At 48.0% G+C, this 24,433-nt stretch overlaps 1 protein-coding gene across 1 annotated transcript in view; it reads left to right on the forward strand.

The window, feature by feature from the left end:
- The window catches only part of AGPAT4 (1-acylglycerol-3-phosphate O-acyltransferase 4), a 101,085-nt gene that overhangs the window by 36,016 nt on the left and 40,636 nt on the right, over positions 1 to 24,433 (forward strand). The window contains exon 2 of the mRNA XM_003792386.3: positions 4,291 to 4,557. Within this exon, the coding sequence (XP_003792434.1) occupies positions 4,380 to 4,557 (178 nt within the window). The 5' untranslated portion in view covers positions 4,291 to 4,379. The remainder of the gene's footprint in view (positions 1 to 4,290; positions 4,558 to 24,433) is intronic.

Genomic DNA, 24,433 nt, shown 5'->3' on the forward strand with positions numbered 1-24,433 from the left:
CATCCTTATATGAACAAATTACTTTTTACATCTAAGTGGTACTGAAGGAGACTCTCCCTAGCATTCAGTAACCACCCTTCCACTTGCAGCATTCATGACAGTTACCTGTTTTTCAAACAGCTGTTAACTAGTTTTGCACAGACTGGAAGCCAATAGCTTTTCACTGTATTCTCAAGGATGGCAGAGGCTTTATCAAATGATTAGTTAAATTCCAACCGTATTAAACCATGAGTAGCCTGAGATATAAAGGTAATTTGGAGTAAATTCTCCTTGAACCTTTGTGATGATTGCTTTTTGTCCATGTTTAGAGTATTGGTTCATTGTACGATAAACTCGTAGGTGGTCAGACTCTATTCTCTGGAAAATTCAGATCATGTAACCAAGTTACATTTACTGGCATATCTCCTGTTTTGTGTGATTTCTCTTAAAAAATGTCTTCACGTTCCAATACTTTACAGTGCCTCAGTTTGTGGGATTGTGGTTTGTGTGGAAATCCTCTCCCACCTTCCCTCAGCTATTCCATGTATTTGAGCCCAAATTGAGTCACTTCTGTCTGCTGTTGCCCCATGGCACAGTGCTGGCCTCTGTAGCCAGATTTCATGTCATGAATCTGGGAGGAAAATGCCCAGTAGAGTTTGGCATCCTGTACTTGACATCCTTAGGGTCTGTTCTACGGTCACATGAGTGGGCTTCAGGAAACGGTTCTTTGATGTGGGGACTCACTGCTGTTTCACTTCGTGAGTGCTGAAACCCAGCAAGAGGCAACACCATTTTGGGTGTTTTGAGCACACAAGTTTATGATCGTTGCTCTGATGATAAGAAATAATCTTAGGGTGGTGCCTATGGCTCAAGGAGTAGCGCGCTAGCCCCATATACCGAGGGTGACAGGTTCAAGCCCAGCCCCAGCCAAAAAACAGCAAAAAAAAAAAAAAAAAAAAAGAATCTTTATTCAGAGAACTATGACATAGAAATAGCTTCATAGTTGTTCGTTGATTTAGAAACTCCATAAGTTACTGCTCTGATGTTCTCAGAAACAGCATAAAATTCTTTTGCCTTATCCTTGCCTCATATGATAAACTGCAAAGTGCATTTGCTGGAAAGATTCCTTCCATAACATTCTAGGTAAGTTACAAAGCTGAAAGGGAAAGAGGCAAAGTATTTAAAACGTTTTCTCTCGAGCTATTTTCATCACTGGTCAGATATTTTTACCATCTTTCCTCAGTATGGCACAAAATTGGCTACTTGCCACATCAGAAAAGAAAGTTCTCCCTTATTCCGGACAGGAAGGATGGGGCCCCCAAACCTCCACCTGGAATAGACAAACATGTTTATTTTTCAGTAGACATTCTCCTGCATGATTTCACCTTGTCTCTCTTTTAATAAAAATCAGCCCCAGCCCTAAGTCGGTTGAGTTACGTAACAACTCGTAGCAGTTCTCACCTCCATCTTCTTTCAGGCAATTGCTTGACTATTCTTGTTTTTGCTTTTTCTTATGAAATTAGGAATCAGCTTAATTTTCACAAGATCAAAAGATGATAGCCTCCATGGGATTCTGATTAGATCCTATTTGGTTAGAGAAACTAAGATTCAGAAAAGTTACCTTGTCCAGGGATTCACAAGCAATGCCAGGTAGAGACCAAACAGAGCTTCCCACTCGGGGATTTGAACTCCCAGCTCATTCCTAACCCTGAACACGGAACCTGTCAGGAAAGGGGCCTTGTGGGGGTCCACATCTCAAGACTGCAAACAAACCCACGCTCATCTGTCTGTGATTCCCTCTAATGGGGGGTTTGCTTGACCTCATCTTGCCCTGGACACTGAGGAGGGCAGCGTTTAATCCCTGCCTACTCCATGTCAGATGGCTGCTTTATCTTAGTGTTAAGTCAGCAAAGCAAAGGATTTGCCAAATATTTTACAAATGCTAGACCCCAGAAACCTAGTGAAGACTCGAGTTTTGTCTGGCCCGATTGTCTTGAAGGTGTAAGTGGCTAGTCCAGGAACAGAGGAAAAACTGCGTGAATATTCAACATCAAACCATAACTGCCGCCAACTGTGAACCAGCCTGACTCCCTCAGGGTCCGGTGCATGGAGGGTGCAGGGAGGTGGGGAGTGTTGGAGCTAAGGAAGGAGTTTTACAACCTGGGGATGTCCAGCTGGGAAAGGCCAGAGGTGTGTTGATGCAGACCCTGGGGGCCTGGGTGGGTGTCAGGAGCTTTTGGGACCTGAAGAACGAGATGTCTCACCTGCATGAAGACAATTGCAGAGATATTAGGGCCAAGTACCCATTTCCCTGCAGTCAGAAATGTGCAGGGATCTCATAGGACTGCAGCCTCCTTGCAGATAGTCTGTGCAGCGTAAACGTGCCCGCCTCTGACTGTGCTTATGCCTGAGACCTCCTCAAAACCACCTGGATGACCCAGGAGTGAGTTTCACTTCATACCCTGTGAGCAGAATTTGGGACTATGAACTTTACTGGAGGCTGTGCTGTCTTTCGCCTGTGGGGTAATTTCTAGGCTGCTCTGTAGAAAGGGGGTCTGAGCATAGACGACCCCTTCCCCATGCCTTAGGAGCAGAACAGCCCAGGCAGGTGAAGGAGAAAGAGCTTGGAGTTAAAGCTGGGCCCCAAGTCCAGTTACCCATCGTGGCTACCTTAGACAAGTCAATTAACAGCTGCCTCAGTTTCTTCTGAAAAAATTGGATAACAAGAATACTTATCTCATATGATTTCGTGGGAGCCTTTAAATGAGATAATATATCTGAAAATATTATAGATGTTCCTGATTTATGATGGATTTACACCCTGATAAACCCACTGTAAATTGAAAATATTGTAAGTGGAAAATGCTGCTCCCTTCCTTCCTTCCTTCCTTCCTTCCTTCCTTCCCTTTCTGACAGCCTCACTCTGTTGCCTTGGTAGAGTGCCCTGGTGTCTCTACTCACAGCAACCTCAAACTCTTTGGCTCAAGTGATCCTCTTGCCTCTGCCCCTGGAGTAGCTGGGACTATAGGTGCCCACCACAACACGCAGCTAGTTTTTCTATTTTTAGTAAAGACAGGGTCTTGCTCTTGCTCAAGCTGGCCTTGAACTCCTGAGTTCAAGCAATCCCCCGGCCTCAGCCCCCCAGAGTCCTGGGATTCCAGGCGTGAGCCACCGTGCCTGGCCCTTTCAGCTTGCTTTGTCATCAGAGTATTTGAAACTTCTGCTTTCACCTTTTTCCTCAAAGAAAACTCTTTATTTCCCAAAGTGTAAAGTCATTGCGTTATTCCATTTTGGAGTTGGAAATGGATTATAGGACTGTGATTCTTGTTATTCGGTATGTGTTGAGTTTCCTTTTGATTTTAGATGTATGGAGGAGGGGGACCAGCGTGCAGTTTGGGTCATTTTCATACCTTCATAGGCGTGTTTTTTGAAATCTTCAAACCTTAGTCCTTGTCTACCTTTGTTAAATCACCTTGCAAATGTTTTTTTGTTTTTTGTTTTTTTAATTAAGTTCCCGTCATGTGCCACTGATGCTTGCAAGGTGCTAGGAAGATGATTATCATCCAGGTGGTCACAGTCCTGGAGAAGCTGTCAGACTAGTGTAGGAAGGGGACGAATCACAAGCAAGAGCAGAGTGAGCCGAATGTCATTGTAAAGTGGGGGGCTTGGGGATTGGGGTCCACCTCAGATCTGTCCCCACCTTTCTTACCTAGGGCAGGCTGACGTTCAGGGCAGTCCTGTGGGAGGTGGGGGTAAGTGGGGGTCTGGAGGATGAGAGCAGGTGCAGGGAGATGAGATGGGACTCAGGCCATGGTGGGAGCAGGAGAGAAGGTCCAGTTCTGCAGCTGCCACCACCGTGGGGCTGTGGGCTCTGGTTGGCTCCACCACTGTTCAGTGGGGAGGCTGCAGAGTTTGGGCCAAGCACGTCACCTTCTGGGCCCAAACTTCTTCATCTGTCATCTAAGTACTAACCTTGGAGGATGATGGGAAAATTGAAGGAAGGATTATTAGTTAAGAACTTAGACTGTGCCCAACAGGCAGTAATGCCAAGGTTTCCTAAAAATATATAAATCAGGGCGGCACCTGTGGCTCAAAGGAGTAGGGCGCCAGCCCCATATGCTGGAGTTGGTGGGTTCAAACCCAGCCCTGGCCAAAAACTGCAAATATATATATATATATATATATATATCTCAACTACTGTGCAATGACTTTAACCTCGAGTGTGCATTTTTCTTTGAAATGCATTTTTTTTTCTCAACTGTAAAAGCACATCGTGTTTTTGCTGACCTTTAATATCGGTTTGTGTTTTAGAGGCTTTCCTGAGCCCTGGACCCTTCTCCCTTCTGGAAGGATTCTCCTGCGGGCATTTATCTGTTCCTGAGTACAGACAGCCACACACCATGGACCTCGTGGGACTGCTCAAGTCTCAGTTCCTGTGCCACCTGGTCTTCTGCTACGTGTTCATCGCCTCGGGGCTGATCGTCAACACCATCCAGCTCCTCACACTGGTCCTCTGGCCGATTAACAAGCAGCTGTTCAGGAGGATCAACTGCAGGCTGTCCTACTGCATCTCCAGCCGTAAGACCCGCTCCCGCACCCCGCGCTCCCCGGGGACGCGCCTCAGAGTCAGGGCTCCCGTAGGGGCTCCCCGCTTTCATTATGTGCTCAGCTGAGCTGGGAGTTGGGGTTTGTTTTCATTTTATGCTTGAAGGGGCTATTTTGTTTTTTCTACTCAGAAAGTATTTTTGAAGGAGTAATGACAACCCGAAAAGTCCAGCAGGTACAAAGGGTACCCTGTAAATGGTGACCTGCTTCCCATCACTGCTTCTCTGGCTTCTTCCTCAGAAGCACCAGGGGTTAAGGAGTGCTTGTTACCCCACAGAAATCAGGCAGATTTGCGGCTCTTATGTGTATACGAGTATGCAGGTGGCGTCTCTGTGTGTATGTGCACAGACACATATGTTTTTAAAAAATGAAATGGCAATATACTATATCATTCTCTTCCTTAGTTTTTTTCCTCCTTCACATTTTTATTTTGAGATAATTGGAGCTCTCCATGCAGTCATAAGAGATAACATAGAGAAACTCCGTACACCCCTCAGCAAGTTTCCCCACAGTAGCATCCTCCTCCCTGGAGTGCAGTATCCAACCAGAAGTTTGCACTGGCACAATCCCCCAACCCTACTCTGATTTCTCCACTCTTCTCCGCACTCATCCGTGTGTGTGTGTCTTGATTGTGCTAGGCTATCTTAAACCTGACTCACTCAATTGGCCTGAGTTTCAACAATGAAAAAGGATAAAATCATGTCTCTCCCTGCCTTTCTTCTCCTCAGTCTTCTTACCCCCATTTCCAACAGAGGTGTCCTATCACTTCTAAACCAAGAGAAGAATAATTGTAGTTGTTTGTCTATCCCAGAGTGACAAAGTAGTTGCTACATGTCCAGGGACCCATAACGGTACAGACAGTGCAGGCAGAGATTCCTGTTTCTCAGTCACCATTGGTTCAAGAGTTATTTTCAAATAGATGGTGCCACCCCCCCCACACACACACACACACCACACACTATGAAATTAATGTATTGGGATTTTTTTTGGAGACAGAATCTCAGAGTCTCAAGTTGCCCTGGTTAGAGTTTCATGATATAGTAGCTCACAGCAATCTCAAACTCTTAGGCTTGAGCTATCGTCTTGCCTCAGCCTCCCCAGCAGCTGGGGCTACAGGTGCCCACCACAACACTCAGCTAGTTTTTTCTATTTTTAGTAGAGATGGGGTCTCACTCTTGCTCCGGCGGATCTTGAGCTCCTGAGCTCAAGGGATCCAGCTACCTCGACCTCCCAGAGTGCTAGGATTATACGTGTGAGCTACCACACCTGGCCATGGGATGTTTTGAAGATGTGTTTTGCTGTTGGTGATGATTGGTTGACCCTGTACCTATTCTCAGAAGCAGAGAACACAGTGTGTTGTTAGCAATTATCTACATGGGTATGAACAGATTTCAAAATATGAGCTACCTTAGATTTGCCAACAGTATAAAGTTATTATTATCTTTTTGATACCTTTTAAATCAATCAAATTTGAATTTGAATCAAATTTGAATCAAAGCTGTGTGCAATTATCCGAATGGATTACCACTGATCCAATTAGTCTTACTCGTTAAACTTCAAAATACTAACTTGTAGAGGGCGGATGACATTGTTTTTCATGATTTCTTTTGCCAACCACCAACGCAGTCTGCTGCTGCGGGCTGTACTTTTCCTCGTCATGTGCTGTACCATTCCCCTGCTGGTAGCCCCTCCGGAGGTGTGGGGAGAGGAAGCAGGGCAGAGACAGTGGGAGGTGGCCTGGAACAGGAGCAGTAGCTATTTGAAGAGAGACAAGTGTGTGTGATCAAGGGAAAGGAGATGGTTGACTGACATTTACCTCATAATTTTAACTGTCTTTTTACCCTCTAGTGGTAGATTTCTATTTAAGCAGAATTTAAATGTAACAAAGCAATGCTGATTGATTGAGTTTTTCACTGAAACCTGTATTTATGTGATCATTTGCATGCACCTATGGAGATTCCAAAATCTGTCCGTCTGCAATGTGAAATCCTATACATTTGTACTGTTCTAACCCTTCCTCAAATCTCCAGCAGATGGTTAAGATTCAGATTTCTCATCTGGAGTTAGGAAGTAAGAAATCAGATTCGGGATCAGAATTCCTCAGAGTACTGTATTTTGGTTTAGCTTGGTGGTAAAGACCCGCTAAGGCAGGGTCATGTAGGTATTTTCTGAGGATGCTTTAGCCTGCTTGTCTAATTAATCATGTAACAAATTCAGACAGCAAGGTGGATTTTTAATCATCACAAATTAAATTATTTAGAACGAATTCCAAATGAAACTCAATAATTAACCACCCAATTAACCACCATCCACATGTGGCACAACCAAGGGCAGACAGCCTAATGTTATGGAAGGCCTGGAAGCACCTGGTGCCTCCCACCGTGATCTGTGCTTGGTTCTCCAGAAGGAATCCTCCATGGTTCTAGGTCATAGCAGAGACGTTTTATAACAATGCAAAGAGGGCAGGGGATATTTCTCCAGTCCTGATTCTTGGAAGAAAAGAACGTGGTAGAAGGGGGTCTAAGCCATCCTAGCCTGGCCATCCTAACAGGAACTGTCCTGTTAGGAACCATGTCCACCCTCTCAGGATTCCCCACTGCTGGTGACCCGAGCTGTTATTTTTCTGCTTCCTTTCACTTGCTCTAGTAATTGACAGAGCTCCTTGTAGCCTGAGTTGTTTCACAACAACCAAAAACATGTGAACAGACAGAATATTCAGGAAGTTTTGCTGGGCTACTGACTATCCATCCATAGGTGACAACTCGTAGGCAGTCTGGCAGCTTCTGTGTGGTGTGACCCTCCTCCTTTTCCCTCCAAGTTAAGATAGAAACTGCCCATGGGCAGTTGTATCCTCTGCCATATGAACCATTCTAAGCTTAGAAAATCAACAGCATTCATCACTTGTAGCAGATTTTCTGAGGAAAAGGCAGAAAAAGTTTGTTTCTTCAAAACATGCCCCCCCATCACCCCGAATGTTCACTTTTTCCTAACAAAACTATGTCCTCATCCCTTTTTAAATTAAATATTTGTTAAGAGCTTGGTGTTGCACTGAGTGAATTCAGAGCACTCACCAGCCCTGGTGTGGCAAAGCTCTGGTGTTCAAGGCCACAGTGATACAAGTGACAGTGAGAGAAAAATGCAAAAAAAACAGCCAGGGGCCCCTCAGGATCCACAGCGGAGAGTGTGAGTCTCCTGTGAGGACCAGCCTCACCAACAAGAACTTGCAAGGACAATAATTTACTCTAGATGGCTATTTTGTCTTGTTTTTGCCTCTATTTATAGGTGGGAAAGGCTGAGCCAGGCTGGCTCTACTTGCTGGTTGAGGGAGGGAGAGTGGGGTCAGCTGTGGCTTCAAGGTGAAAAGCGAGAATGGTAGAAAAACGGGTGAAGGGTAGAATCGTGTTACCTCTTCAGTGTCTGGGATATGCCCTGTAATCTCTAGGGAAAAGGGACCAAGACTGGCTGTTTTTTCTTTTCACCCTGGCAGAATAGGTTAAAAAAACAAACAAAAACCCAGAAAGATTAGGAGAACTTATTAATGTTAAGGCTTTAAGAAAAACACTTGGGCAGGGAGGACTATAGATGATCCTCCACGTCCTGGAAGGGGCTGGTGAAACAAAACACAGGAGGTGCCCCCTCCGCCCTGCACCCCAGCCCTGCTGCCTGTGGAGACACCCCCTCCGCCCTGCACCCCAGCCCTGCTGCCTCGCTTCCCAGCTGAACTCAGTGCCGCAAACCAGTCCTGTGAGTTTGAGCTGCCGCTTGACTTTCCTGGCCTGGAAGGCTGTTTGTCACAGCTCCACAAGGTTCCTGTGATGGGCCAGGCCACGTGACATTAAGCGGGGAGTCAGAATTTGGAGCTCTGTGATGCAAAATTAAACACCTCACCCTCCTGCTTGAGACTTGCTCCAACCACACAACTTCTCTCAGTTCAAATAACGGGACAGATCATGTGACTTTTGAAAAAGCAGAATGAGGTGCTACATGCAAGAGTGCTTTATAAATTGTTTATAATACCTCAAATTAGAACAAAAATTAGGACGTAGGGAGGGTGGGCATCTCCCTGCCATGGTGCATTGCTTGGGCAGGTAACTAGCCAGCTCAGCTAAATAACAGGGATAGGATAGAGTTGACCCAGATTCCAATATTTTTGCAACGAAGGGCTTAGGGTTTTTTTGTCTTGGCTCTTGAGAAGCTGTTTACCTTTTCACCACCTCACCCTGGCACTGGCTTGATGGTTGTTTGCCATCCTGCATGGCAGGGTCAGTGTCAGGGGGGGAAGGAGGAGGAGAAGAGAAGTGGGCGGCGTGCTGCCCGCACAGCAGCCCTGCACCGGTCAGTCCCACCTTGAAGCAGGTGTCTGCCTTCTGCCCTTTGTAGGGTGCTTCGGGGCATGCCTGTCATTTCAGATGTGTTACCGAGAAGGGGTTGGGCACTGGCCAGCAAACCTGGTGGACGCTGGGCTGTGAGCCTGTCTGGAAGGTGGAGCGGGGCCTGGTGACTCAGCAGGAGCGGCTTCCTCAGGGAGTGTGTGCAGAAGGGACTGGAGCCCTAAGCTTCCTGAGGAACTGTGCACAGCTGCTGTCCCTTTCCCAGCACTGAAACGGGAGCACAGGGAGCAGCAGGCAGCTCTGCTCTCTTAGAGAGGCAGGTTCTCCACCCAGCCTGAGCCTTCGCACTGAATTTGGGCGCAGTCTGGGCTGGTGGCAGGTCGAGGACTGGATGTTTCACCCCCTCCTCTGGGCAAGGGTGGAGGTCCTCCAGTTGTTACTCTATTCAGGTACTTATATTTTGTGACCCAGGTGTCACAGGGTGGGACGGAAGCCCTAACAAGGTGAAGCTGGAGGAACAGAGACAGCCTTTGGTACGTGAATCATAAAATGGGAGGTACGAGGGCTGGTGCTCTGAATCTCCACCCCTGGGGACGTGGTGGCTCTTGGCTCTGGTTTTCTGTGCTTTCCTGTGTGCCGTTCAGGGCCCAAGACTGGCAGATGGATTCGCTTTCCTGCCGGCCTTAGAAATTGTCTCTCTGTGACTGCTGGGGGCCTGCCAGCCAAAGGGTCATGTGGATCTCCCCGCACCGACAAGGACCTCTTGCATGTTACATTTCAAATATTAATGCCGTGAATTGTAAAACAAAACTATCCTCTTTTTCTTACGTAGTGATCTTATTCCCTCTTTGCTCAGGGAACTTTTGTGAAGTAGCACAGTCTGACGGCCTCTCCTCCAGGCCCCTTGAGACAAAAGGTGGGCCCAGGAGGGTGCTGTGGGTGACATTCTAGCACTTCCATTCTGAGGTCACCACTGTGTAAATTCTGTGGGTTGAAAGTTTATACCAAGTTAACCTAGATCTGCAACACTGCCCATGCTACCTGCAGACTTTCTGACTCTCTGAGAAGTGGGGGACCTGGGCTGGCAGCTCTGAGAAGCTTGTCAGCTTGGCCAGATTGAGTGACAGTCACTGGATTCCATGATAGCAGCTCCCAGGGAGGCAGGGGCTCCTGCGAGGCACCTTCTTGGTGCTGCCCAGAACGTCTCTAATCCTTTGATATTAAGTTAACGAAGAGGGGAGCCTCCTGGGGGAGGAGGCACTGCAGCCCTGGCTAGAGCATGGGGACTGGCCCCCACCAGCAGCCCAGGGTCTGCCCACCACACAAAGGATGTTGTGGCAGGAGTCACCTGGTTTGGGGTGAGAGCAGGGGTGGGGGCAGGGCTGGGATAGAAGAAGGTAGTGGGTGAAGCCAGGATGACCTGTGGGGATCCATTTCTGAGTGGAATCAGGAACAGGGATTAAGGAGGGCTGTGTGTCATCCTGAAGCAACAGCTGTGTATCCTCCATAAAATGAAAATACAAGGCCGGTCTGGGCTGCCCTTGGTAAGAAGGCCCTGGTTCCTCAAAGAGGGTCGCTGTGGCATTTCCAGCTACGGCCCAGTGTGCTGGGTCACCCCTGCAGCCAGCTTCTCCCAGCCTAATGACAGGGCGACTTCTTTCTGTTTCCGTCTGGGCTGAGTCGTACTCTTTCACTGTCAAACGTGTTTAGACTCCTTCCCTGTATTATGGTAGTTACCCAGATGTCAGAAAGGATCTGTCAGATTGTCCCCCAAGGCCTGCAGTCCTAGTCCTAACCTTTTGATCGCCACCTCCTTTGAGCTGCAATGTGGGGTCAGAGAAGATAGACCCTCCACTTCTGCTGTGCAGCCACAGCCCGAACTTTGGGCATCCTCTTTGAAGGTCCAAAGAGTCATCCTCATTGGTCTCAGGTGGCGACTCTGTCCTATGGGAGAGTATGGGTACCTGGCTGTGGGTTGACTAAGATGAATTGCCTAAAGTTGGTGCCCTCCCTTCAAGGAAGCTTCACTGACCCGCTTTGGAAAGTCAAGTCAGATTGAATTGAAAGGGATTCTAAGACCCAGGACAAGTCCCTCTGGGCTGCTCTGCCTGTGAGTCTGAGATTCTAGCAAAGCAAAGCCGCCTCTTCCCCCAGCCCAGCACCCACACAAGTGTCTGCATGGAAATAACCTTTTCCTCTTTAAACTCCAGTGCCTTTTACCTTTCCTGCTTCACAGCTTGAAGAAGCAAACTCAGCCTGAGTTCACTTGGGGTCACATATGTGATGGCCTCACCTGGGAGGTTCCCAGTCTGCACAGATGATGTGCCCTCAGGAGCGGACACAGAGAGACCCACAGGAGCGGACACAGGCAGACCCACAGGAGCAGACACAGAGAGACTCACAGCTGAGTGCCCTCAGGAGTGGACACAGAGAGACCCACAGGAGCAGACACAGAGAGACTCAGGAGCGGACACAGACAGACCTTCTTTCTTTTGTTTTTTGGTTCTGAGGAGTGTTCTCCCTCTAAGGGGTATCTCTCCTGCAGACCCAGAATCCATAACTAGATCCATCAGATGAGAAGGCTGTACTGAATCAAAAGTCTTCCTCTAAGTCATTTTTGGGTGATTTATTTGACAAGTGTTGCCAAACACCTGCTGTGTGCCCGGCACTGTGTGTGTGCTGGGGAAATAGTGGTGGGCATAGGCAGTCACCATGCTGCCCCCAGAGGCTCATGATCTGACTTCCTAAAGATCTCCCCTAATCTTACAAAATGAGCCCTACCTGCCACGTGTTACCCTGGTCATTACTAACAGAACAGAACCATCCTCTCTGTCCCATATTACCTGCCACGTGTTACACAGAACAGAACCATCCTGTCTGTTCCATATTTGGACAAGACAGAACTTGCTTTATCTTTTTTCACTTAGTAAGGCTTTTTGGGTACTATAAAAAAAAAAAACCCAAAAATACTAGGCTAGCAAGTAGGCCTACTGTGTACCAAATCAAATGTAGCAAAAGCAATCATGAAATTGCTTTGATTTACATCTTAAAATTCTTTATTGAGTCAAACATAAGTGTCTAAATTTAAATGACACCAGAGTGGTAGATGGGAGAGAAATGAGAGAACCGTGGCATGTGTGAGCTAGCTTCCTGGTGCGGAATGCCCGTCCACACTCAGCAGCCTCTTCAACAAATATGCTTCTGACTTCACTGGAGACTGGACACGGGGCCAGCCCTTGTAGCACAGACACAGGGGATATGCTGCTGCCTGTGGTGGGGGCCACCCCCTGGACACACCATGTGACAGCCGCTGGACTGGAAGTGCCCAAGGGAGTGTGGAGAAAGCCCAACCGTCTGGGCCAGCAGCCCGAGCCAAGTGTCAAGGGATGGGAGGCCGCCATGACATGTTGAGAGGAGGAGGAAAAGGTGGCCTCGTCAGAGGAAAAAGCATGTGTGGGATCACCAGCAGCCTGCAGGAGGGTGTAGGAGCCTGCGGTGGCACTCAGCGGCACTCGCCCTCCTGGGCGTGGTGCACTGAATGGGCCCCACACATTCATCCCTCCGAAATTACAAGCAATTCACATTTGTCCTGTCCCGAGTGACCTTTCTCAAAATGTGCCTTGAGAAATTGTTGATTTCTTTTTTGAAAAGAAATCTGTTTGCACATAATTTTTTATAGAAAGATACCCTGCTGGGCCATTATTTCTTTGAACCGTGTTATGCCCCAAGTATATTAAGTAAAAACAGCATGCGCCAAACCCCTTGGTACTGTCTAAAATCTATTTTATAAATATAGATTGAAAGTAAATTCATTAGAGTATTATTTTAGGAATAGTAATTAGAGATGATTTTTAAAAAATTATCTTTATATTCTCTGAATGTCTTGCATTTAATGCAATAAACATGAATTTTATAAACTAGAAAAAATATAAAGTAAAACTCATACACCAAAAAGGACTGAAATAGGGGATAGCTTCTGGAAGGGAGTAGAACAGGGGAATATAAAGAGAGCCCTTTGTGAAATCAAATGTGGCAAAATTCATTCAAAACCTCTTGTAGATTGATTACCGATTGATCGCCACTTCCAGGCTGGGTGTGGCAGAGGCCTGGGAGATGTGTCAGGCTGCGCCTTCCCAGGACCTGAGTTGACATAGTCCGGTCTTGTCACAAGCATGGCAGTAGTTCTGTGGAAAGGACCTGGGAGGAAAGAACAGTCACAAGAACAGGACAGTGCTAGGGCCCGACGGGTTCCCCAGGAAGAGGTTACAGCCCTGACCCCAGTGCCTGTGGGTGTGACCGTGCATGGAGACAGGGTTTCTGTAGATGCCCAAGTTAAGACGAGATCATTAGAGTGGGTTATGGAGAAGAATAATTGTGGACACACAAAGACGTGCAGAGAGGGCAACACTGTGAAGACAGGACGATGCCAGCAGCAGGCCAAGGAAGCCTGAGGACCTCATGCTCCCAAAAGTCAGGAGAGAGGGAGCAGACCCTCCCACACCCTCTGAAGGAAGCCGCCCTGCTGACACCTGATCTGAGACTTCTGGATGCAGACCTGTGACACGTTAGGTTTCCATTGTCTGAGCCCCAAGTCTGGGCACTTTGTTACGGCCTTCCCAGTAACGAGCAGCAGTCCAGTTCACTGGGAGACGACACGTGTTAACGTCATGTTTATCCTCTTTCCTCTCCCTCTCCTCCTTTCCTGTGGATACCTGCCTGTTATCCATGGACAAAGCCAGGACATCTTTTTACCTACCTCTTAAAAGGTAGGAACCCCAGTGAACAAAAGTGGGGCTGGCGACCTCAGACAGGGAAGAAGATGACAAACTCTCTAGACACTGAGTAGAAACCTCCCTGGAGGCAGTGGCCCTGCTGGGGCCAGCGGTGGTCGCTGTGCAGGAAGGCAGCCTGTGGGGATCTTCTGACGTCTGGCGTCCCTGTCACCATGTATTCTTTGTACAGTGTGTTCAACTGGCATTCAGATCATCTCCTAAAACACACTGTCTTCAGAACTCCGTTGGCCAGGCACCAAAGCAATCTGCTTAGGAAAAGCAGAATAAAATTTTGTCCTTCAAACCTGGAGAAAGGCCTAACAGGCAGCAGGAGAGGGACACCGGTGGACCAGGTGCAGCCTTTGCTGGCATGCAGGGTAGTATTCCGTGTGTCTTACTAATGGCCTCTCTGGCCAAAAAGAGGGCAGTAAGTCATTGCTGCTTCTACTTGCTTTGCATTAAAAAAAAAATACGAGGTGAAGTCCTGTCACCAAGCCAGTATGTTCCATTGCTCTAGGCGTCCCTGGGCTTTTAGACTCTGAATGATCCCGGAGGACACCACCTCAGCTCAGCTCAATATAATGTTTTCTCTTCACAGTTGCCTTACACGCTTGGCCCATTTCCTAGTGAAGTGATTTTATTTAGAATTGGGCTTTTACTTTGCTGAACTTTTCCACATAATGCCTGCTACAAAATTAGCCCTTTGCGCCAAACACCTTTTTGTTTACTTAGGGGAAAGAAGGAGGATTGGGGCTGGGATCTGAGGATCACACCAACGAAGTGGTGTCAGCCTCATTCACCAGGTGATCCCCCAGGCCGTGTGACTGGCATGCCTGGGGACTGGAAGCATATTAAATATCCAGATGGTTTCACCTTATGCAGCTGATTCAGTCGGGGAGAGTATAAGGAAGGACCCTGGATTTGGAAGTTTTTAAGAGGACTATACCATGTTAGCAGGCCTTATTTCTTCTGAGTAGCAGTTTATTTGTGTTAAATACGTGTGAATGTGTTTGTGTACGTACGTGTATCTATTCTTCTACTGTGAATCTGTGACCCCTGCTCATTCCTTGTGAAATGACCTTACATTTGAAATGGGAATTTAACCACACCGAGTTCCAAATGGGCGCGCTGAAGAAACAGCCAGTTTGGGAGCACAAGTGTGACCCTGAATTATGTGGGGGGCTGCCTGGCCTAAAGTAAATTGTCCTAGCTATTGAAATGGTTTATAAATATATTAATTCTCAGCCAAGATGCCCATTTGTTTTTGGAAGCATTAAATTTCACTTGTGACTTAAGTTACGGCTTTCAAATTAGGCTGTGAGTTTGGCTTCGGCGTCTTATGACTCCGCAGGGTGGTTGTGGGTGGCGTCCAGAGTGGAGTGGGCATTCCCAGGAGGCAAACAATGAACCACTGAGGCAGAGAAGGAAAACCCGAGTGCTCCTATTTATGTGTCTTTTATCATATCCTATCATATCAATCTACCTGGATAAGATAAATTGTTTTTTTAATTTCAGATTAATATGAGGGTACACATGATTAGGTTTCATTGTCTGTGTTTGTTAGGTAAAGTTCAAGTTGTAGTTGCGCCCTCCGCCCAGAGGGTGTGCTGTGTACGCTTGCACTGTGCCAGTTACGAGAAAGCTTACCAATCCCCGTCTCTCCTCCCCTCACCTTTTTCTTTCCTCTCTCCTCCCCCTTCCCTCCACTTGAATTTAATTTTGGTTTTTTCACATGTGGGGGTATACTTGTTTATTATTTTTATGTTAGTATTGAGTGTATTGGATATTTGCTTGTCCATTCTTGAGATACTTTGCTAAGAAGAATGTTCTTCAGCTCCATTCAGGTAAACACAAAATATGTAAAGTCTCCATCATTTTTAGGGCTGAATAATCAGTGGTGTACACAGACCACAGCTAGCTTATTCATCCACTCGTGAGTTACGGGCACTTGAGTTGATCCACGTCTTGGCGATTATGAATTGAGGTGAATATGACTTTATAGTTATGAAATTTGCATAAGCAAGTGGCACGTATCTAATTTTTCTTTTAAAGAATTGAAAACATTAGAAGGCCACTGTCTTAGCCTATGGGTTTTGGTTTCAGTGTACTGAGACAGAATTTTAATAACATGATCTGAAGTAAAAACAAGCTAAAAGGAAAAGGAATATTACTGGCTAAAGGTATTTTTAGGGTTCCCTCTGTTTCAGTTGCCCTGGGCTCTGATGGAATGTCAGGCATTTTCAAACGTTCTGAGGCCGCCTTCTCCAGTCCTCTCCCGAGTCTCCAGACAGGAGGGGAATGTTAGATTGGAAGGTATTCCTCGCTTCCATAGTCTGTTTTCAAAAACAAGACCCTAGAAATGCTTCGGTGGAGAGCGTTTCAGTTCTTCTCTGATGTGCTTGTGGCTGTTTGGGGGTAGGTTGGACGCGGATACAGGATGCCAGGTTCACGGATGAGGGGGCCCTTCCCTGTACGGTCACAGCCTACTGTCCTGCTGCCCATGCACTGGCCCAACCACCCTGGGACCTCGGGCCACTTACCTGGGGCTGTGTTGTATGTGCGCCAAAAATGTAAATGAAGGTGATCTTACAGCCATTCCCCAGTCAGACGGTCACGTTGATGCGTGTGGATGGAATGACCAGGAGCACAATGGGACTCGGGAGGAGGTGCTGGGGGCTGTGGGGACAGCCGTGGAGGCATCACAGCTGTGTCCACGTGTTGAGGGGACGTCGTGTGTAAGAGGGACTCGCAGCATCCTTAGAATCTCAGAGAGGAGCAGCCGAGCATCTGGAGAGAACTGCCGGAAGGACACGCAGGGATCTTTAACGCCGGCACTCCCGAACAGAACAGGAGCCCAGCAACCCCGCCCCCCGGAACTCTGCACAGATTGGGATGGACTGTTCAGGGCGCGATTTGCAGCACATTCTTTAAACAACTCCTCTGCATGGAGAAACTGTTCAGATAACCTTGAAAATCTCTTCTGCCCTTCAGACAGGGCTGCATACTGGCCACATACCAGCTGCCAATGAGTGTGTTGACTCTGAAGATTTGATGAGGTAACTCTCAGCGCTTAACACAAACATAGGGGATATGTTTCCCACGTGTAGAACAAGGATGCTAAAGCTTAAATGTTTTGCTTATGCATGAGGAAGACGAATTCTTATTGGTGCGTAAGGGAGGGAGGTGTTAGCATGGTATCAGGCAGGTAGGAGGATGAACATTGCAAGTTCTTTTAAAAACAATAGAATTAAAGACCCCAGGCAAGAAAAATAATGCTTTGAACTGGCTTCGAGACGAGGAAACACTGTTAGAGGCCCTGTCTGGTAACCATTTTGGCTGGAAACAGCTTTTCGGGCGAGGTAATGGGGTAACACACAGCTGAGACTAGTCAGCCCAACGAGCCTCTTCCTCCTCTGTGTCCTGTTTGCCCCAGAGGGGCTTCAGGGCACCCTGCCTTCCCAGTTAGCCTCCAACTGAGTACATGAAACTTTCTGTTTTAAGATTGGGACAGTTCCAGGCAAACCATGCCACGCTGGTCCCCAACTTTGGTCCAAGTACAGATGCCCAAGCCTAAACCCACCTCCTGAACCAGAACCAGCTCACCTTTATTCTCTAGTCCCAGTGGGGGTCTGAAGCAGGTGTCATGGTCATATACACCCCAGGTTTTCACTTTACACTTACGCTACTATCTATCATGAGACTTCACCACTTCTTAGTTCCTAAGGGATATCTCTGGGTAGACACTGTACTGTGATGTTTTAGTTTTGAATGCTTTGAGCAAACATCTCATATTTTGTGAATATGACCTTCACATGTGCTGGCTCAGCCAGTGGTTATTTCTTGATACAAAGAAAGGAGCTGTATAAATTCAACAGTAATAAAAACTAAAAAGTAATGTTCTGTTTAGAGGATTAATATTTCTGGCTGAGCCCTGTGCTTGGAGGTCATTTTCATACTGTGCAAGCTGGGACCTGGCCAGATTGGAGACTTCCTGGCAGACACATGAAGATAGAGAACCCCTTTCGCGTCATTTGCATCAGAATGATGTGGACATAATGTTTGTGGTATCAAGGGAAGGCGTGTGGTATCCAGAGAATAAAAGGATGCTTCCAGGACAGATGCTCTGGAAGGTGCCTCACGCAGGGCTGGTTGGTGTCTTATTAAAGGACCTGGTTTCTTAACCTGCTGAAGTCCCATTCAGTCTCATTTATAAAACCCATGGTTGTTCCTTCCCCTCAAATGCTGGAGAGATGAGTCACCACATCCCTGTGCTTCCCTCCCGCCCCTCCCTCCAGCAGTGTCTGATTAGGGGTGAGATCCACAGGGCCAGCAGCTCGCACGTCCTGCCACCACAGTGGAAGATTCTCTATAGGTGGCTGAATGAATCAAAGAGGTGACCACTCTGGGGCCCAGAGTGAGCCCTCAAAACGTGCTTACTGTGGGTGGGAAAGACCGAGGTGGGTTATTGCATTTCACTGTTTCCATGTCATAATTATTCAATGAACCAAAACCTATGTATTAAGTACTAATCTAGTTTCAGCCATGAAACCGGTAGAACACACACAAAGAGGATGTAAGGTTATGTAGCAAACTCCTAAATAGTATAGGAGAGGCTTAAGTATTATAGGATCTCATAGAGGAAAACAAGTTACTATAGGCTGGGCAGGTCAGGGAAAGCTTCAGAGGGAGTGTCTCCAGCCACGTGCCGAGGGGTGCAGGGAAGGGCACGTTTGCCAGGATGCCTTGTTGCCTGGAACTGACACCTGGTGAGATTCAGCAGAAATCAGAACTATATTAGCTCACAAACCATAGCCACTATAAATGCATAACAAGGTGTGGAATAAAACAAAGGTAACAAGTACTCCAGACTCATCAGTCTATGATTGACTTACTAGTACCTGTGCTTTTGAGGTTATTTACATCTGCTGAGTTTGTACGATAGACGTGCTGTGTGCAGGTGTGCTATAACACCCCCTCCCAACTTGTCCTGCAGATTTTGTGTTGACAGGTTGACATTGACTGGGATGGGAATATTCACATGGTAGAAACCAGCAAAGCTATGAATTAGGTTTTTTCTGTATCTCCTTCCCCACCAAGAACTAGTTGTTAAACATTTTCCGGCATGGCCCTGTATACACTGTCCCAGGGGTAGAGATTGGTAGCAGTGTCGTCCAGCCTGTATGCCCACCCCTTGAGGGTTCTCTTACCAGGAGAACAGGGTACTGACTGGTGAGAGGTGAATGCTGGCCATCTCTGAGCGTCCCCGGGGAGTGAGTGACTTTCAGATGGTCTTTGCGGGTGTCTGTGTGGCTGGCACTGTGCTGTGTGCCAGGTGGTGGGTCAGGAGGTGGTGAAGAGACCCTGTTGTTAAGTGAACTGCTCCAGTGCACCCAGGGCCAGCAGGGCAGACGCAGTTCACAATAAGGTGGGGGTGGGGAGGGGGCTTCTGCTGGACCCCGTGCCCTTCCTCCAGGGCCGTGAGTAGTTCCCACTGGAGTTATAAGTGTACTGCGCTGGGCCATCACTGCTCCTGTCATCCCCTCACGAGGGTGACAGTGACGTTCACAAACCGTGCACACCAGAAGCCAGCCTCTTTACACGGAAGGGAACAGGACAGACACCCACGTCTCCAAGTAGAGCGGAACATGACCAGGGAGGGGAAATGCAGGCAGGAGCCAGCACCTTCACACTGGGCTAGTAGAAGTGCAGCCGGACACTGGCCATGCAAGGACAGAGTCTCTTCTGATTCAACTGTCGCTCCTGATGTCGTCGTGACAGGCTTTCAGCAGAGGCCTCCACCAAAGCCCCCCACTCCTCCCACCGCCTCTGCTACCTGGCATCCAGTAATTTTTTTAACATGCTTGAGTAATGGAATGCCCTTGAATTCAATTTAGTGAGCATGCATTGAGCACCTACTGTTGCCACACGCCAGGCACTGTGCCTCAGATGCTGGGGACTGTCTTCCAGCTCAGCTCCAAGCCTTGGCTCCCAAGCATGACAACGGTGTCCCCCGTCCCTTCACGTCTCTACCCTTGTGTCACCTGTCTGTGCCCTGCCATGCCTCCTCGCTCTGCCTGCTTGTCTCCCATGGCCAAAATGCTGAATCAGGCCAGAGTGGTGAATGGCCTAAGAGGAAAATGTGACAAGGACAGGAAAGCCCGACAGTGAAGAGCACACTGACGTGAGAACAGTCAGCAGCGGGGAGAGATGGGCGGAGGCCACGTAGCAGCAAAGTCCGAGGGAGCTAAGCCTGGGAACTCGGAGGAAAACTGCCTGAATTCAGAGAGTGTTGGGAAACGGACACGGCCCTAGCGGTTTCTGAGCCACCCCAGTGGAGCGCAGGGAGGAGGCTGGGAGGGCGTGATTGCGAGGAAGGCCTTTCACTGTGCCACTGAGACGGAGCCGAGCGCGGAGGAGGGCAGTGGCAGGGGCTCTGCCCCCGGGGACAGGGCAGCTGCTCGTTGCAGACATCTGGTGGGGCAGGGGAGGGGACGTTGCCCACCCCCTGCTTTCCTCCAGGAGCCTGGCGGCATCGAGCTTCACTTCTCTCATCCATTCAGTCCCACCCCTCCACCGTCCCCGTGTGGGGTCGGAAAATGCTCAGAAACAGAGACGTCGCCAACTCGTATCTGTCTACAAGTGTCGCGGTCTCCTCGGGGGCCTGTGAAGGAGCCTTGTCCAGTCAGGAGAGAAGCCAGCTCCTGGCGCCTGGCCGAGTCGGCCGCAGCTGAACAGCAGTGTGTGTTTGTTTTTTCTAATCCCTGTCAACTGGACACGGAGCAGTCCGGAGAGGCGAGTCCAGACAGCAGCTTCCAGCCCCGCGGCAGACAAGGGTCGCAGCCCTTCGTGTCTGCTGGGTAGGGGAGAGGCGGTGCTGCCTGAGGAAGAGAAGGCTGGGTGGGTTCCTCCACCTGGCAGGAGACGAGACGGTGGATGGTGACTGTGTGCTGGGACTTTTCAAGTCTAAGCTACCAGTAGGAACCTTGGATTTTGTGGGGGGTTTGGCGTGGGGGGTTGAGATAATGGAGATCATTCTAGGTGGTTCAAGTGAGCTGAAGCCTCCACTCTTGCAAGGATCTCAGTATGCAAACACGTGCTGGATTCTGAAATAGGTTCTCACTGGACTGTGGTAGGTTCAAGAAAAACTCATTATGAGTTTAACTTATGGTTTTGCTTATAACTGTGCCAGAGAGACAGACCTGAGAACTGCACTCATGAAGGGCCCTGGCACTGAGGCTGATCACTGGGAGAAGCAGAGTGAGTCCCTGACACTCCGCCTTCCCTGGGTGTGCACGGGCCTTCCCTGGGTGTGTACCCGTCTTCTGCAAATCTGAGAGTGTGGTTAATAGTGGAGAAGGAGTGAGCTATAGCCTCGGGGAGCTTGCCATCCAGCACGCACTTGCCCCCTGGGACACATCAACATCCCCCACCCCTCAACGTATGTGGGATATGTGGAGACCTGACCCTGCAGAGGTGTTCACCAACCAAGCAGCACGTTACAAATGCAATGCCCCGAGTTGCAGAGGAGTGGGGTGCAAATTAAATCGGACAACTAATGTGTCTCACCAAATTATACAGGTTCATGTGATAGCGAGTGTTAAAATTATCCTCAGGTCTGTAGAAACGAGGAACATCTAGACGGGCTCTTTAGGGGATTTAACTCAGGATTTAAAATACTATATGAAGAGCACAGCGGTAGGCTCGCTAAAGAAAAAACTATTAGTATCATGCTGTACATGAAGTCGACTAATTTTCTGAAGCCACAGATGGCCCGTTGCCTTCATCTTAGTCCTCTCTCAGGAAAGCCAGCAGGAGAGGGTTGGATACTGACAAAAACATGGTTTTGAAATACAGTCACGCAACTTGTGGACTTCCTGGTCGAGGGACCAGCTTCACAACAGTGCTCCCCTAGGAGTATGAGCCTGTGTTTCTGCTGTATCACGTTCCTGCATTTAGATATGTTTAGATACAGCAATACTTCTGTGTGACAGCCACTGGCAATACTCAGGGACACACTGTACAGTCACCTGGGAGTGGCAGGCTGTGCCGTGCTGGTTTGTGTAAGCACACTCTCACGTTCACACAGAAAGCTCCCCAAGTCACCTAATGACGTTTCTCAGAGTGTTTCCCTGTTGTTAAGTGAGGCAGGACTGCACTCCTCTTGTCCTTTTGCAGACACTTCCCGGGGAGGATTCTAACGGTGGCGTGCAGGCAGCATGCACACGCGGGTGCGCCCAAGTGCCTGGTGAGCTCCTCTAAGGCTGGGTTAGCAGAAGTAGTGCTGAGGGACACTGTGGAGTTTGGCTACAGGGAGGCATGGTAAATGCATTGTAAATTGCCGGGTGAGATGCGCTGACCTTAAAGGGTCCCTCTTGGTCATTCTTGATTTTGCCTGAGTTACTGCCCAGCACTGATGTGGGGAAAGAATGCTCTGACCTTGGTGTCGGAAAGTACAGGGGACTGACTGCCCCTGGCTCCCCTGGGGCTGGTTCTAACCATGAGGCTTCACTGCCTGAGTGTCTCCAACCAGGCCTGGAGGATATTGGGTGCAAGGCCCTATGGTCAGGGGGACACACGTGCCCACTGTCTCTGGTGGGGCAGCCAGAAGGGAGGAAGGGACTCTGGGGGAGGAGCCATGCATTTAGGACCCACTGGGCCAGGCAGTCATGGTGTGTCCACCTGAGCAGGTGGGCCTGGCTGTGCTTCTGCAACTTCCCTCCCAGCACAGAGCCCCCGACAGGCCAGAGGCCAGCAAAGCCCTGCCTCGTCACCTGCCCTGAGGTCCCACCGGCTTGGTTCCTGGTTCCTCCCCAGCGCTAATCAACAGTGACGCGTGTAGTTCCTCCTATTTGTTTCTAAATTGTTAATCTTTCTGATTTGGGGATGATTCTTTCTTTTTTTAAAAACCACAACTGTAATTATTCTTATAGCCGACTCAGTAATAATTACAAAGTGGCATGACAGAGGAAAAAAAGGGGATGAAGAATCAGTCAAAACTTTGCTTCACTGAAAATGTGTGTTTAATTCTGGGGAAAAGAGTTCCTGCCACTTTTACCCCCCATCCTAGAGCGTGTGTCTGCCGTGCCGGGCACCGCAGCACTTACATTCTCAGAATTGGGGGGAGCACTTTTTTTTTGTTTAACAGCTGCAGATGACAAGTAACTGGGCATCAGTTTTGATTGGCATTTTGTTTGCCTTGTAAGATTCAATTAGCATTTGTCAAATTTGGGAGAGTTAAACTTAATCATGAGGTAATGAGATAATGGGAATTGAGGGCTGTTTCTAGATAATTGTGTTCAGCTGAATGATAAATATAGCTGAAAGAGAGACTTTGTGCGGGGTTAGGGAGTGACTGAAGTATTTACCTTCAAGGCTGGAGCTGGTTATAAAATGAATATTAAATCAGAAACATCATTGCTCTTAAGTTCAATAAAATATTAAGTTAAGGCACTGGACCAATTAAATCAGACATTTTTAATATATATCTTACATTTACATAGGAAGATGGACAAAATGATCAACAAACTCATAATCATTGTATACAACTCATATCCTTGTATACAATCATACTCCTTGTATACATTTATTAATGAGAAGATTAAATTCATGCAACTTCTCTGAGCACAAGTGAGAAAAACTTAACTTTTAAAAATACATATTCCTGACCACGTATTTACAGTTGAGAAGCTGAGTCAGTGCAAGAGTCTGAAATTGTTTTTAAACATTTAACAACCTGGAAGCCACATTACACATGAACCTCTTTGGCTTTGAGTTGACGACCATTTTTATGATCATTATTACGATTTATTTATATTAATGATGCTCAAGTCTTTGTGTAGCAGCAGACAGAGCCCCTGATTCAATGTTTTCAATGTGAATTTAGAAGGTCAAAGGAAGGGCAGGGTGAAAATGAAGTCCACCAGGGCGAGGGGTGGCGTGTATACCACCTGGACAGGTGGACAGCAGTAACTGCACTACAGGGCTTGAGACAGTGAGTCTCTTGAATTCTAAACCAAGGAATTCTCCCAGCAAAATCCCGTGCACTCCTAGTCATTTTACTGTTTAATGCACATTTGTTGAGTGTGTATTATGTGCCAAGCACTATGCTGGGTGCTGGCTTTATGTTAATAACAGTGAGAAAGACACAGCCCTACACCCTGGAAGACGTACAGTCTAACAGTCCAACGGGGAGAGAGGCCACAAACAGCCCGTGAGAATGCAGTGTGTGTCCCAGTTACTAAATGCTGTGAAACAAATAATCCCCCAAACGTAGTGACTTAAACAACCCTCCCATGATGTCTGTGGATTTTGTGGGTGGCTCAGGAATCTGAACAGGGACGTGGAGACACCTGCTTCAGGACACCTGCTTATCAGTGGGGAGACTCCAGAGCTGGGGGCAGGAATTGGGGTCTCAGGTGTCTTTGCTCACTGACCCGGCAGTGATGTCAGCTGTTGGCTGGGACCTCAACTGGGGCTGTCATCTGGAGCAGCCTATCTAGGTAGCTGGGCTTCCTCATGGCATGACAGCCTCAGGTGGCAGGATTTCCTAGCTGGTAGTTCAGGGCTCCAGAGCAGAATGTCCCCACCAATGGGGCAGAATGTGTACGGCCTTTTGTGACGTAGTACTGAAATTCATGCATTTTCCCCACCACTTTATCCTGGTTATAAGCAAGTTAGCCCTCTTAGAACAAGAGGAGAGGAATTTGATCTGCCCCTTGATGGGGGATGGCTGTGTGACGGGGGATG

The sequence above is a fragment of the Otolemur garnettii genome, unplaced genomic scaffold (genome assembly GCF_000181295.1).
Source record: "Otolemur garnettii isolate 467f Iridium unplaced genomic scaffold, OtoGar3 scaffold00056, whole genome shotgun sequence".
Classification (NCBI taxonomy): Eukaryota; Metazoa; Chordata; class Mammalia; order Primates; family Galagidae; genus Otolemur; species Otolemur garnettii.